This window comes from Rhinolophus hipposideros (assembly GCF_964194185.1).
Source record: "Rhinolophus hipposideros genome assembly, chromosome: 25".
Classification (NCBI taxonomy): domain Eukaryota; kingdom Metazoa; phylum Chordata; class Mammalia; order Chiroptera; family Rhinolophidae; genus Rhinolophus; species Rhinolophus hipposideros.
Window position 1 is genome coordinate 27,024,235 of NC_138071.1, and position 14,937 is coordinate 27,039,171.

The 14,937-nt window shown below is 54.6% G+C and overlaps 1 protein-coding gene across 2 annotated transcripts; it reads right to left on the minus strand.

The window, feature by feature from the left end:
* Positions 1–2,577: 2,577 nt before the first annotated feature.
* Positions 2,578–13,895, minus strand: LOC308492926 (ATP-binding cassette sub-family F member 2). Of its 2 annotated transcripts, none has more exons than XM_081038441.1 (15): positions 12,892–13,895; positions 12,066–12,266; positions 10,684–10,896; positions 10,042–10,224; positions 9,789–9,960; positions 8,554–8,649; positions 7,647–7,749; positions 6,375–6,470; positions 6,102–6,221; positions 5,927–6,016; positions 5,555–5,665; positions 4,950–5,012; positions 4,635–4,763; positions 3,856–4,059; positions 2,578–3,172 (listed from the first exon to the last, which is right to left on the minus strand). In XM_081038441.1, the coding sequence occupies exons 2-15, from the start codon at positions 12,223–12,225 to the stop codon at positions 3,035–3,037; spliced, it is 1,878 nt and encodes a 625-aa protein (XP_080894567.1). In that variant the 5' UTR covers positions 12,226–12,266; positions 12,892–13,895; the 3' UTR covers positions 2,578–3,034. The 2 variants fall into 2 exon arrangements, with proteins under 2 accessions (XP_080894567.1, XP_080894568.1); XM_081038442.1 differs by lacking the exon at positions 12,892–13,895 and adding an exon at positions 12,447–12,496.
* Positions 13,896–14,937: the final 1,042 nt, after the last annotated feature.

The window sequence follows — 14,937 nt, forward strand, 5'->3', positions numbered from 1 at the left end:
CCTCCTCCTTGCAGCTGCCTCCCACCCCTTGGGGCCATTTTTATGAAGTTACAGCAGCTGGCCAGGTGGGGCTGGGGACCAGCACCTGGGACGGAGGGGAGGGGCTGGCCCAAGCCCATCCAGAACGCGCTCTGGACTAATCTTGAAAGAGACTAATTGCTCTCTCCTCTCCCTTGGTGATTTCTTGTCTCTGAATGAGAAACTTTCCACCAGTCCCCACCCCCACGCCACCATCTTCCAGTGTGTCACACACTTGTTAGTTCACACCAACAAACCTCGCCACGCAATCTCCCAGCACCCACGGGGCTCCGCATGGCTCAGCGGTGGGGAGGAGTTGGAAAGGACGCAGGCTCCACACCACTCCCCCGTGCCTCCCCCCCACCAGCCCTGCAATACAGCCAAAGAGACAGGACTGGTTCACATGACACAATTCGGGAATAGTCAAAGGGCTAGTTGTGTGGTGGGGACAGCGTGCAGAAAAGACAATCAGTGAGGGCTGCAGTAGCCACAGAAGGCTTGGGGAACAGAAGGGGATTTGAAGCTGGTTTTGTAGAATGGGTACAATTGGGGAGGAGGGCAATGTAATCGGGAAGAGTGGGAGATCAAGAGTGGGAAAATCCGAGTGGAGTCAACGTGTCAGGGTGCAGTGAGGCTTGGATGGACACTGAGCCCAGACTCGGCACCTGGAAACCACAGCTGGGAGGCGCTGCGGGTGGGGGGTGTTTGTAGGACTGGAGGAGCCAGAGGGGAGAAACACTGGATGATTCCGGAAAAGCAACTGGAGGGGCCCTGTGGAAGTTAGCTGCCAACTCAGGGAAGCAAAAGGCTGCCGTGAAATGGAGTGAGGTGTCTCACTGCGCCTATGGGTGAGCCAGTTTTCAAGTCCTTGAATGCCGTGATTAAAGAAATCTGGAGCAACATGAAAAGCATAGGTTGGGGGAAAAGAAGGGTTTTCGGAATCAGGAAGAGGTGGGAAGAGCAGCGAAGACAAGCATCAGCTGTCAGTGGGCGAAGGCAAATCTGAGCAATCACCCCACACTACTCCCCCCTGCACTCGGCTCCCAACACCCTGCCGTATCATACATGCTAAGGTTTGTTTTAGGACCAGGAGGGCAATTCTTAATCCAAAATAAGGCATTTACAGAAATATGTATTTTGTGGGCTTTTTAAGCATTCTCAAAATTTTTGAGATGGGTTTTTTTGGACAGACCAGCCAACTAGCCTACTTCCACTCCTCCAGTTCTGAAGCCCTCCCACCCACTAGCACCTCAGGGACACTACACGCGGACCCAACCGATTATAACAGGACTTCTTAACATAGCCCAGCAGCCCCTGGGCTGAAGTAGCAGGAGCTCCCACTTATCTTCATTCTCATTTTCCCCACAGCTCTCTCAATACCATTCCTCCCCCAAACCAAGTCTCTGGTACTCCGACAGACTGAGGCCAAATAAGCTGAGGCCATTTTGCTCCTGACCCCACTTAGGGCACAAAGCAGCAAAGCCAGGATCGGCAGGCGGGGTAGGAGTCCTAGCCCCTCAGGTGGCATCGGGTCTCAGGCTCAGCTACAGCTCCCACCTGAGGCTCACTGTCCTGCTCTTGGCCACCTGAGAAGATCCTTCTCCTCTTTCATGTTAGAGCACCAGCCCCGCCTTTCGGGGAAATGCCCCTCCCTTGCAAATCCTTCTGCACCTAAGCCACAAGTTAGCTTCTGATTGATGCCGCCTTGTTCTCTAGTCTTGTCGGCTGTCCTATTAGATCACGCGCTCCTTGAGGATTTACACAGCACCTGGGACTCTTGTTTAGTCGTGAATGACTATAACGGGCACTGGAAAATGATGGCTGTGTACGTGTTCCCACAAGGATGGCTGCTCTGCTGAGGTTTCAGAGGCGGAGTGAGGCATCCGTGTGGGGAGGGATGGCCACTGGTGGCGCCAAGGCGGAAGAGCTCTTCAGGTGGACGGGCTGTGCAGAGCCCTGGGCTGGAAGCACTAACACCAAGGCCGTGGACAGGTAAGTACCAGCACTCCCTGCGTCAGGCCAGGAACAGAGCTTCGCAAACCTCGGTGTGAAAGGGCAGCCTCGCCACCATTTCTGCACTTCTGCTAGCTCACCCAATGGAATGCGTAGGGCTGGGGCCCAGGAAGCTGCAGTTTTAACAAGCCCAAGTGTTGTGACAGGAGCCTCCCAGCACTCGGAAACACATGTGCCAGGAGACTGGTTCTCAAACGGGGCGCCCAGGCCAGCAGCATCAGCACCCCCAGAGAACTTGTTAGAAAGCTGATTCTTGGCCTTGGGCCAGACCGACTGAACCAGAAACGGAGGCAAGACCTAGCTACCCGTGGGCTAACGAGCTCTCCACGATTCTGAGGCACGTTAAGGTTTGTGCACTGGCCTATGAAAGGGCACAACGTCAAATCCGCAAAAGGGACAGAAGGTTCTCCCGGGACCTGGGGACTAGTCTTCAGTCCACCTCTGTCCCAACGACTCTCGCCCCAGCTCTTGCTGAGGGGAGATGATGTTGGCACTGCAGGGAGAAGGGGAGCAAAAGGCCCAGAGAGCCGAGAAGGAAGGCAGGGACCAGGGCTTCTTCTTTCTTTATTGGACACTTTGTAGATGTCACACAGGTCTAAAAGTTACAGTTAAATAATTAATTAAAAACCGATCAGGACGCAGGCCCTGATCCAGAGCTCCAAACCAGAAGCAGAAAGGAATGGGGACGGTGGGCTGGGGGATCCCTCCCGCATCACCAATCCCAGAGAACCAGGACCCTCAGCTCCTTTACAGGCCAAGCAGGGTGCGGGCCCTTGGGCTGACCCTCAGGTCCCTCTGGCTGCAATCACTCGGGGTCAGGACCCAGCACGGGGCCGGAGGGAACAGCCAGCTAAGTCCAGACATGGACGAAAGTAACTGGAAGGACAGGGAACGGACAGGTACTGTCCAGCTGTAGAGAGGATCAGAGTGCAGCGAAGGCCGGTGGGGGCAGGGCAGGGGCTGGGGAGCGGAACCGCAGCAATGCAGGAGTGCGGCCCCCGGCTCACACATTGTGGGTCCTCCTGGAGGGCGGGGGCTCCTCGCCCACCAGCTTGGACTTGAGGTGCTCCTTGTAGGCCAGGATGTCCCCAGGCCACTTGGTGATTGTCTGCTTCTCACAGACCCAGATTTCTTGCGCCACCTAGAAAGCAAACCCTCGACTTTAACAACCCCGGCCCGCACTCTCCCCATCACTGCCCAGAAGGTGCTCAGGGAATTCCAGGAAGAAACCTCCACAGCCTCTCCCAGGCCCCTCACAGCCCCGGATGCAGCTCACGGCTGGTCTCACTACATCGCCATTCTCTCGAATGGCTGAAGCCACGGGTACTGTCAGCACAGGCCCGGAGCCCCCCAAGCGAGACGTGCTGCGTCACTCCCATTTCCAGTTCCCCAGCAGGGGCCAGATCTGTGCAGAGCCTTCACTCTCAGCTCCACTCCATCTTCCCCAAAGCTCCAGAGAAATGACGGGCAGCTTTTTCACCAGAGACTGGGGGTAGCCCTCTGTCTAATCAAAACCTTCCTTAGTCCAATACCATTTCTAGGCTGTAGAATCTTGGGACAGTAGCAAAAGCACCCTGCTCCCTACCCCACACCCTCTCCGATTAGGGCCAACCACGCCCAGTAGGCTAACATCCCCAAACAGCCACTGAAAAACTGAAGTATTTCTGTTAAGGCGTTCTAAGTTTGCCAGAGAGCTGGTCTATGCCGCGCCCTTTTCCAAACCCAGCAGAGACACACATTAAGTGCCCCCACGCGCCACGACTGTCCCACGCAGCCTTCTCCTAGCTGCCCTGCTCGGCCTCCCGCCCCGGCCAGGAGCCTCACCTGCTGGATGAGTCTGAAGTCATGGCTGACCAGCATCATACCACCCTCAAACTCATTGATGGCGTCTGCCAGGGCGTCGATGGTCTCGATGTCCAGGTGATTGGTGGGCTCATCCAGGAAGAGCATGTGGGGGTTCTGCCAGGCCAGCCAGGCCAGACACACGCGGCACTTCTGCCCATCGGACAGGTTCCGGATTGGGCTCACCTGAGTGGAACCATACTATGTACATAACTCGGTACCACCCACCCCCACGTTTCCCCCCGGCTCCGCCATTTTACAAGTGGAGTCAGGAAGACCCAAGATCACACAGCAAGATGGTGACGTAGCCATCAGCCTCTCGGGGCCTGAGGATGGATACATCTGGAAGCCGGAAACCCTGGCCATGACCAAGGCCACACCTCTCGCGCTCTCTCAGCACTTCAATCTTAATGAATCAGAGCAACACAGAGGACCCTCACTCCAGATCCGAATCCAGAAACTGTTTTCTAGGTTTAATTTCTCTCATGTCTGAGCACTATGGCTCGTCCTGCTAGTCTGGGGACAAAGGCATGTCAGAGACTGGCAGGCTGTCCCTGCTCTGCCCTTAAAGAGACCTAAATACTCTAATACACAACAACCCAGGGCAAAGGAAAGGCAGCAGGCTGTCTCAGGGGCTAGAGCCAGACGAGGAGACTCTCAGAACAGCTTCTAAACCTGGGTGGCCAGGACAGCAGTGTCCTCTGACCACCCAGCCAGTCGCCCGTTCTCTGGGCCTCTTCCCCCCACAGCCCTCCACTGACCTGCTGTTTCCCAGTGAGACCGTATCGCCCAATGATCTTCCTCATCTCTTCCTTCTCCTTGATCTCTGGGTAGCACTTCATCATGTACTCCAGAGGCGAGAGGTCTAAATCCAGCTGCTCTTGTAAGTGCTACAGGAAAAGGAGCCCAGTGGGTGTGACGTGCGCCCCGTTTCTAAAGGAACCCCGCTGGGTTACCTGCCGAGGAAATCTCTACCCCATACCCAGGCCCTGCTCTAGATTCCACGAGAAGCAGGTAGGAAGCCACTTGGTCACACGCAGCCACCTTCCCACGCCCCCTCGAGCCCAGGCCTGTACCTGATGGTAACGCCCTATCTTGACATGAGAGTGTTTTCGGATCATCCCGTCTGTGGGCAGCAGCTAGAAAGAAAAGAAGAGGAAATGAAAAGATAAGCACACAAGAAAAGAAAGAGGCAGAGCAGGGACACAGCGTCTGTTCACACTGAACAAGACGCACACAACTTCCTAAACAGAACCTACGCGTCCCCTCAGACTGCTCCCCTGGCCTTTGACACACAGAGAGGCCGATGGACTGACACGTGCTCAGCCCATCTCCTCGGCGGTCACTAAATGTCCACCAGAGAACACACGACACGTATAACGAGGACGGGGACGTAGTACATTTTCTAAAATAAAAACGTGCCTCTAAGTGCACAGACGTTCCTGAAGAGCGCCGACGGAGAACACAGAAAGACTGAGACACACGCAGGTATTGTCTCTGTCTCGGTCACACACGCAGACTGCCCCCTTCCTCCCCGCCTTCTCTGAGAACACAGCCCACATCTGGGCGCTGCAGGGACGACCCCTCGCTCACCACCAGGGCACTCGCGCCCCGCCAGTGCAGCCCGGCCAACTCCTGTCCCTCAGACGTGCCCTGACCGTGGGAGCCACGGGCACTGTACCTCCCCAGTCAGCAGCTTCAGGAGAGTGGACTTCCCTGCTCCGTTGGGCCCCACCAGAGCCACGCGTGTGTCCAGATCGATACCAAATTCCAGATTGTTGTAGATGCAAGGCTGAGGGAGTGAGGCAGAGCGCGATGGACACGGGGTCAGGGTGCCGGTCCGCCTGCCGGCAGACCCAGCCCGCAGACCCCCAGGCCCCAGCGGAGACGCAGCTCTGGCGGCAGACCCAGCCCCGCGGAGCTCTTCTCCGTCTGAGGACTTGAAGCGGGGCCACTGTGAGGCCTGGATGGGGCCCAGCTGCCCCCTGAGACCGCCCTCCCCACGACTTAGTAGGTGTGCTCAGCACGCCCCCACCCGAGCACCCGTGCTCACCCCGTCTCGTGTATACTTGAAGCTCACGTTTTGCACCATAATGACGGGAGGCGGGATCTTGCCACACGGTGGGAAATAAAACGACAGCGTCTAGAAGGGAGAGGGCATTTGCCACGTTAGGACTTTCCTGAATCACCTCGCTGGAGGCCCCCTGACGCCACCCGGCGGACCCCACCTTGTCGCTCACGACCCTCTCCGTCAGGCCTGACGCCATCATTTTCTGTAGTGTCTTCTCCTTGCTCTGGGCCTGCCGGGCCAGCTTAGCACTGCCATGGCCAAATCTAGCAATGTAGTTCTGAAAGAGACCGAGGGGCACGGGAGTACGCGCCAGCGCCAAACCACTCACCGCAACCTCACTTCTTCCTGACCTACCCCGGCACCCCCAAACTCCCCAAACCCTCATCCAACTCTCCGGGAGAACGTGACCTCGGCTCGCCACCCGCCCTACCTTCATGTGCGCGATCTGATCTTGCTCCCAGTGAAACCTCTTCATTTGGTTCTCTTCCAGCTCCAGCCGTGTCTTCACATACTGATCATAGTTACCCTGCAGGAAAGGGGCCAGGTGAGGCGGGCGGCCTGAGCCTCGGTGCTGGTTCTCTCCCCTGGTTCTCACCTGCGCGGGGGCATCTGACTGGGCCCTGGCCAACGACTGCGCACTCGGGAAAGAGGAGGCGCACTCAGGACGCATACCCTGACCTGGGATCTGAGGTCTTTCAAATTGTGTGCCTCTCACTGTTGGCTGAGGCAGAGCAGGCTCCAGAGCAAATCCTCACGTGAGCCAGAAGACGCCCACAGCAGTGAGAGGAGCCCTGAGAACTGCTGTCGCACAGCCATCACAAGGCTCACAGCTTTCCCAGCTCACCTCCTCCTACTACACCCCACCCCTAGAAACTGACGCCCCATGCAGGTGACAATGACTGCCCCTAGGAGGGAAGACATGAGACCCATCAGATTTAGGACCTGCAAACCCTGCCCAATTGTAGTGACGTTATTTGCCATCGGCAAAATATCAAAAAGGGTCTGACAAGTAAGGTACAGGATGGCCACACAATGAAATACCATTCAGCCACTAAAATGAATGAGGTTGATTTATATATACTCATACGGAAAGCAGTCCAAGACATACTAAATTTTAAAAGCAACTTATAGAAGAAAACGACTAAAATCACAATTGTAATACATATGTAGGAAATTTTCTGTAAATGCTTGCAAGAACACGGGAAATTTCTGGAAGGTTATACAAGAAACTATTAATACTCCTGTGGCAAGCGTAATTATGAGCGAAGAAGACTTCTACTTTTCACTTTTCATTTGATATATTTTTTGAAATGCAGAATATGAAAGGCAAGGCACAAAAGGAGGCTGCCGAGATCCTGCCTTCCGTTCTTCGTGGGAGGAGAGGTAAATACGCTGGTTGTCAGGAAGCAATGTTAAGCAGCCACTGAGGACGGCAGAGGGCGCAGCGCCCGCCTGGGTACCATGAAGACTGACCCTCTTTGCCATAAGGCAAGTACCCACCACGTGCCCACGCTGCCAGTCCATGGCTTACGGCCTGAAAGCAACTACTTTGGGATTCAAAGAAAACAGGCTACAGGACTCCTCGTCCACATCTTTTTGTAGCAATAGATAGAAAAGGGAGGCTCAGTCTGGCTGTTTTGCAAGAGGACTTCAGGCAGCTGGTGAGCGCGGAGGTCACCGTGGAGACGCTGGGCCCACTCACCGTGTAGTACTTCAGCTTCTTGTTGTGCATGTGGATGATGTTGGTACAGACACCGTTGAGAAAGTCCTGGGAGTGGGAGACGAGCACCAGGATGCGCTTAAAACTGCGAAGCCAGAGCACTAGTCAGGGGGGCTACAGGCCCGAGCCCTGGGTGTGAGGTCAGAGCCAGACCCAGACACCCCTCCTCCTGTCCCGTCCTTGCACCCGAGCACCCGTGAGATTCCCAGGCCAATTCCTGCTCTCAGCAAGCGCCTAAGCCGCCAGTGTCCCGTCTGCCTGTGAGGAGACTCTGATGCTTTTCAGAGTGTGGTGACAGAGCCTGAGTTTCCTCCATCTTCTGTTCTAACTTTCAGTGGAATGGAGATGGTAGTAACAGCGATGGGAAAAACAGAAGTGTATGTCTACAAGCACACCTGTAAGTGCCTAGAATTGTGCGTGGGAAGAACTGGAACAGGCACAGGCAAAATCACCATGCTCCTCTTTTTGAAAGAAGGTACCAGACACGGCAGAGACCCCCAAAAGCCTTTCAGAGTTAGTACAATATTCTGGTTCTGCAGCTCTTTAGCCATACAACGACCACTGCCATACTGGCTCTCTGTCCTTTGTCACTACATCATGATCTTAGAGGAGTTCCCCTTTACGTGATGTTTATAAGTACCGTTAGAGAAACAGTCTTTAATAGAAACAGAAAACAGCCCACACATTTCAGACGAAACAAACACCAACACCAAGGCCGGCAGCTAAAGGCGCGCGCCGCTCTGTCACCGTGGCCTTCACGCCGGCCTCACCAGTCATGTGCTCACTGCTCTAATATCACGGGGGTTTCTGGGTGTCCATTTCCTCGGGACCCTGCCCAACTCCCCCTTGGGGACCTGCCCACTCCCAAGGCCCAGATCCGTCCCCTTACGTCTTCAGTTCTTCTTCCAACCACACACAAGCGTCCAGGTCCAGGTGGTTGGTGGGCTCATCCAGGAGCAGCATGAAGGGCCGAATGAAGAGGGCTCTGCAGGGTGGAAAGGAGACAAAGCCGCCTCAGCCTAATGGCTGCTCCACAGAAGGGGACGGCCTTGCCTGCTACTTGCAGTGCTGGCCAGGCCTGGCCCGAGTCCTGCAATCTCCTCCAGGTTCTACACCTCAGAAGGAAGGGGAGAGCCAGGACAGAAACCAGACGTGAAGAGTGCAGATTAAAGAGCAGAAAGCGGGGCTGAGAAGCAGACGGACGATGTCGTTTGGCAATGAGGCTGTGAAAGTCCTTACGAGTCTGCAAGTCCTCTACACTGAGGCAACTGACCAACAGGAAGACAAAGGGTAGAGAGGAAATAAGTGGCTACAGCAAACACTAGTCATGTTCGACCTATTTGGCAGGGTTGCCGTACTCTAGCAAGGAAGCCAAAGAATGTTCTTTTCTTAGATGAAATCTTAAGACAGGAGAAGCAAGGGGACAGCTCTGGTTCCTACATCTGTGCAGCTCTTTCAAAATAAGATTTCTGGACACCAAACTCCGACATTGTAATTGCCTAGATCTGAAGGGCAGGCTAGGAAACCTGCATTTTGAAAAGCTCTCTAAGCGAACGTGAGGCGGCTCCTCCTTGCCAGCACACGGAACCACCGTGCTCCTGTTCAAAGGTGCACACAGGCAGGCCTGCTGAGGCAGTGTCGAGGCCCGCCCGTGCTCCTGGGGGAGGAGGAGCCACTGTTTACCTGGGGACTTTCTGGGGGACTGCTGGAGGAATGGTAGTTACGGAAACTCTCTTTGGGTCCAAGTCACATGAGGGTGAGGGGACCGGATATCTTAATAGCTGTTTGACATTTCATCTTTATGCAGCAAAACTCAGAAGGACTGAAGCACCAAAAAAGGGTGAGACGGCAGTCAGGAAGAAAGAAGAAAACAAACCTATTCATTCCACCGTCTTATCTAGGGCTGGTCCTAGGAGACCCAAACCGTGCCAGGAACCCAACAACGACCAGCCAGTCAGGAGGTGCACTCCTCAACCCACGCATACCACGCACTCCACGCCTGTGGCTGTCTGCGTCCTGTTTGGCACTTACTGATCACGAAACCCCATTCGAAACAATTCCACTGGAGCGAGCACTCAAGCCCGAGATGGGGAGCTACAGAAAGGGGAGGAGGGAGGGACTCACCTGGCAAGGGCAACCCTCATCCTCCAGCCCCCACTGAAGTCTTTTAATTTCTTGCGCTGCATGGCAGGTGTGAAACCCAGTCCGTGCAAGATCCGGGAGGCCCTCATCTCCGCCTTGTCAGCATCCAGCTCCTCCAGACGCTCGTACAGCTCCATGAGCTTCTCACATTCCGCTGCGGGCAGTGCATGGCCGTGAGGCTCCCCGGGCCTTCCTGGGGGGAAGGCCACCCCCACCCCCTGGCCTGGAGCCCTACCGTCCTCGTGAGCCAGCCGCTCAGCCTCCCTCTCCAGCATGGCCCGCTCTGTGTCGACCTCCATCACACACTGCAAGGGTGTCTTGTCACTCGGAGGCATCTCCCGAGTCAGGTGGTAGATGTCAATGTGCTCAGGAATGGGCACCTCACGTTTCCCAATAGCAGAGAGCAGCATGGACTTTCCTGAGGGGCAGGCCGAGAACGGGCAGAGGACACTCAGCACGGCTTTGCCGGGCAGCCGCCCCCAGTTCCTCCACCACAGCCAAACCACGACTTCACCATTTTTTTTGAGTATCTTCTTTCCTTTCATTCATTCAGATCCTGCTATTCCCCTCTACACACAGCGCCATTCTTAGAACGCCTTTTCTCCATTTCCTGTCCCACGTCTCCTCTGTGAAGTCTGTTCACACTGCCACCCCACCCCTCCTGCCCACTTCTCCGGCACCTACTGTCTGTACCTACTCATGTGGTACATACCACGTACTGCTCTGTATGGCTAGTTCCTTTTCCATGGGCATATCTGCTCTCCCCCCCATATTGTCAACTCCTTGCTTCGCACATAGCTGGTGCTAAGTAAATACTTGGTGAGTGACAGGTGAGCCAAGAAGAGATACCTCCCACCTTGCCTTCCAAGGGCCTCACCAATTCCATTTAAGCCAATGAGACCGTAACGACGGCCTGAGTTTAACTCCAGTTTGGTGTCACTGAGCAGCTCTTGACCATGGAAGGTGAGGGAGAGGTTGATAATGTGGACGTCGGTGCTGTTGGGGTGAGAGGCGAGGACGCCAGTGACAGCTCGAGCAGCAGCCTTTTTCATCTCAAAGTCCTCTAGCTCCTTGCTCAGCACATCCACTTCTGGGGACAGAAAAGAAAAAGTTTGCGAAGAGGGCTGTAAAGACAGGCTCCGCTCTCACTTCCATCGTTCTTCTCATGCCTCCATTACTCTGGCCAGGAATAAAACTCCCCCCATGGCCTGACTTTAATGCACCAGCTTGCTCCCATAATTCTTATTTTGCAAACAATTCCTACCACCCAATTCTCTTCTCTCAATCATTTTTAACTCCCCCTTTTCTGAACTCCTGTCTGTCTATCATAACTTGCATTAGTAACACTTCTTTGCTTTTAGACATTTACTTAGAATCTCTATCTGCAAAAAGTATCACCTAAGACAATGGTCCCTGCACTCAAAGACTAAACAATTTAGAGGAAGAAACAGAAGACACACAGGTAAAAATGTAACATTGTAAGACTGGCACAGGGGCATGATAAATAGAAATAACTGAGGTCAGGTTTGATTGGGAAAGGCTTTGTTATCTTGAGTTGGGCCCTGAGAAAAATGTCAGCTGTAACTAGTACAAAAATTGTGGTATTAGAACTTAGTGTGTAAAAGGACCAAAATGTGGTGGAACAGAAGGCCTGCGTAGGGAGTTTTCAGCGGGCAAAAAAGAAGGCTGGGAATAGACCTCCAAGAGCCTGGCATATTCTTCATCACACACTATCACGATTCTCCATCCAGACTGTGAGTTACCGGAGGGCAGACTGTGTTTACAGTACCTCAATGCGTAGCACACTGTCTAGCATTTGAGAAGAGCTCGATAAATATTTCCCAAAATGTAAATAACGGAAAAAGACATCTTTTCCCCAGGGAAAAAAATCCACAAAACAATTGGTAAGCTTCTCTTATTGTTATGGGAGGCCAGGGGTATAATGTGGCAACGGCCTGGCACACTGACCACCGTGTGTAGAAATGAAAACTGAGAAAGGGACAGAAAACTGACCTCCTCCTCACAGTCCAGTGACAGAGCAACAAGGTGGCACAACTCTCCTGTCTGCGGGCCACGGGGTGCGTGAGACCCCTGGGTCGTTCCCCTGAACAATCACAGGACCCCACAAGCTCCAACGCTACTGTTCTGGTTCATGAAAAGTTTCCTGGCGCCGGATCCAGTCTCCAGCCCCCCCCCCCCCATAAGGCATCCTTCAAGTCGGGGCAACCACCCCAGGGGCCCCCCTCCCCCTCGATTCACCTGTGGTCTCTTGTCCATTGACTTCATCAGTTTTCTCCTCTGCCACCTGGGGTTCTGTGACAGCATCTCCGTTTTCTTCATGTCCCTTCCTGGGCCGCTGTCGCGCTTTGGCAGCTTCCTTCTTTTTGGCTGCCTTCTTCTTGGCCAGGTCAGAGGGCATGGTGATGGACCACAGGGGTAGGCACTGTCCTTCCCGGGGGCCTGAGGAAGGCAAACACTCGGAAGTCGAAGCCCACGCGCGGAGCCCGGGCCCCGCTCCGTCCCACAGCAGTCCTCCTATCAACGCCGGGGCGCGCCCGACGCCGTCGGGGTCTCTCGGGCCGATTCGGGTCCTCGGCCGCCCGTCCAACCCTAACGTCTCTCCCCCGGGGCTTCGCCCACCAGCCTCCGCGGCCAGCTGCACCCCGCAAGCGCCCCTGCCTGCAGGCCGGCCACGCAGGGACCGGCTTCCGCGCCGCGGCACAGGTCCCGTCTCCGGTTTCCCCCAACTTGGCGCTCAGCTCCGCCGGCCGCCTCGCTTCGCCGGCTTCCTCCTCCCGCCTGCCTCGGGCCTCCTCCCGCCGGGCCCTGCACACCGCCTCGCCGTCGGGCCCGGCGTCTTCCCGGGACACGCTCGTCCTCCGCCCGGCGAGTCCCCTCGGGGTCCGCTCACTCGCCAGCCCCCGAACCGACCCCGGCCCCCGCCCGTCCGCTTCTTCCCGTTGGCCTTCTCTCCTCCCTCCAAGCCTCCTCCATCCATCCTGACCCCGTTCCTTCCCCCTCTTCTCGTCCTCCCTCCCCCTCACTGGCCGGCACCCTCCCCCCAGGGCCCCTTCCCCCAACTCACTGGGCCTCGCCGCTCGGCCACTGTCGCAACAGAGCTGCTTCTTGGGCTCCTCCGCGTGCGGCCGGCTCACCAGCCAATCACGGCTTCGCGCGGCTCTTGGCGCGCCGCCCTGCAGACTCCTGGGAAGTGTGGTCCTCGAGTCGTGACGGACAAGGCTGAGATCGCTGCTCCAGAACTACGACGTATCCCAGGGGCCTCGCGGGTCCTGTGACGTCATCAGGGTGCGCGAGTCTGGGTGGATTAGAGTCCAAGACCCCTCTGCCGGCAGGACCCCTTCGGGCACTGGGAACTGCAAATCCCAGATTGCTCCTCGGATAAGTGGGCGGGGCCCTCCAGGCTTTGCCCCGCCTCTGTTGAATTATGATACCGAGTTGATAGGGCCGCCCTACCGGCTCGGGTAGCAAGGCGAGGGACTACACCTCCCAGCATTCATCAGGCGGGAGGGGATGGAAACAATGGGCAGAGAAGGGGATGGAGAGGAGAAGGAAGAGGGACGCGGCTGGGAAGATGCGAAGATCCGTGAAAGAAAGGCGTCCACGTTCTATGTAAATTTACTAACAATTGTCACCCCAATAAATCTAATTAATTTAAAAAAAAAGAAGAAAAAAAAAAGAAAGGCGTCCACGTTTCATGAAACCGAGATTTTAGAGACTAGTCCAGAGCAACCAAACGTTTAGAGGTGCCCAACGGTGTTCCCAAACCTTGACCGCGTAGCCAACCTACTCCAGAATTGTTAGGTTTCCATCGAACCCATTAAGTTTGGTGGGAAAACCTTGAAGTGAAAAATAAGACCCCTTTTCTTAGTGTACCTGTGTCATCCGTTTGCCATGAGACGTTGCCCGTTCCTTTTCCTTTGAATCGCACTGTTTAAAGTCTGTCGTCGACTTCTCATCGCCTACGTTGGAAATCCCAAATTCATAGCCGCAACTACAAGGCAGGCCCGTGGTGATCTCTGTGACTTTTCCAGGCGCCTGACCAACGGTGCCTCACCATCAGGGACACGGCTGGAGGGAAGCAAAGGACACTGTTACTCCCTCTGAGCACATTCTCCAAAAGCGGCCCTCTTGACGCTTTTAAAAAAACAAGCTCATTCCTCCCTCCACAGAACTAGTTTTCTGCCTCAAACGTGATGCTCCAGTACAATCTGACTACTCGTATTGCAAGTAACCCACTATTTCGCACCTTCACGCCTTGGAGCATGCCTTCTGCTAGAATACCCTCCCCCGATGAAGAACCCACTGTGAGCCAGGCTTAGCGCTAGCTGCTGGAGCTGCAGCGGTGACAACCCATTCCCTGACTTTAGGGAGCTCACAATTAAGGAACCTTCACACAGCAAACGGGCCATGACATTTGGGTGATAAGGGCCTTAACAGTGACGTCTTCATGGTGCTGGAGTTGCTAGGCGGGGACCTCGCTTGACATGGCATAACGAAGAGTCTGAACTCTGGGGGCAGACTGCCTGCATTCAAACCCCAGCACTACCATTGACAGTGTGTGACCTCTGGCAAAATCCATACTCTCCTCCGTAAAATGGGAATGATGGTGGTACTTACATAATATGATTATTAGGAAAATAGAGTTTAATTCTTGTTAATTTGCTAATTATTACTTAGCCAGAGTTCTGTTAGGCTTCCTTCTTCTCTGCTCCTAGTAGAATCCTGGCCTAAGTATGCGCTAGATATTTCTTTAATACATTTAACAAGTATTAAGCATCTACTCTGGGCAAAAGCATTGTTTTAGGTAAAGAATATGGACAATGGTTGACTGCAAAGCCTTTCTTTATGAAGCAAAGAAGATATATATGGTGTGGATCACATAAAATCACTCTTCCAGGCACCCAGCCTCCTGGGAGAACTGTCTGCAATAGGCCTCTCTCTCGCAGCCTTATTCAAATGTGTGGTTACAGGCAGGATACAGGTTACAGAGAACTAACATTTATTATGCTCTTTCGTTTATGCAATCCCATTTAATCTCCCCACCAAACCCTGAGGTGGGTCTTATTACCATTTTACAGATTGGAAACAAAGGCACAGAGCTATAATAAAA

Excerpts from the sequence above, each read along its gene's own strand:
- LOC308492926 (XM_081038441.1), bottom strand. The coding sequence starts at position 12,225 with ATGCCCTCTGACCTGGCCAAGAAGAAGGCAGCCAAAAAGAAGGAAGCT. Across the intron at positions 6,222-6,374 it reads ATCAGATCGCGCACATGAAG|AACTACATTGCTAGATTTGG; the intron begins GTAGGGCGGGTG and ends GGTCTCTTTCAG. Across the intron at positions 4,060-4,634 it reads GTCTCACTGGGAAACAGCAG|GTGAGCCCAATCCGGAACCT; the intron begins GTCAGTGGAGGG and ends GGTTCCACTCAG.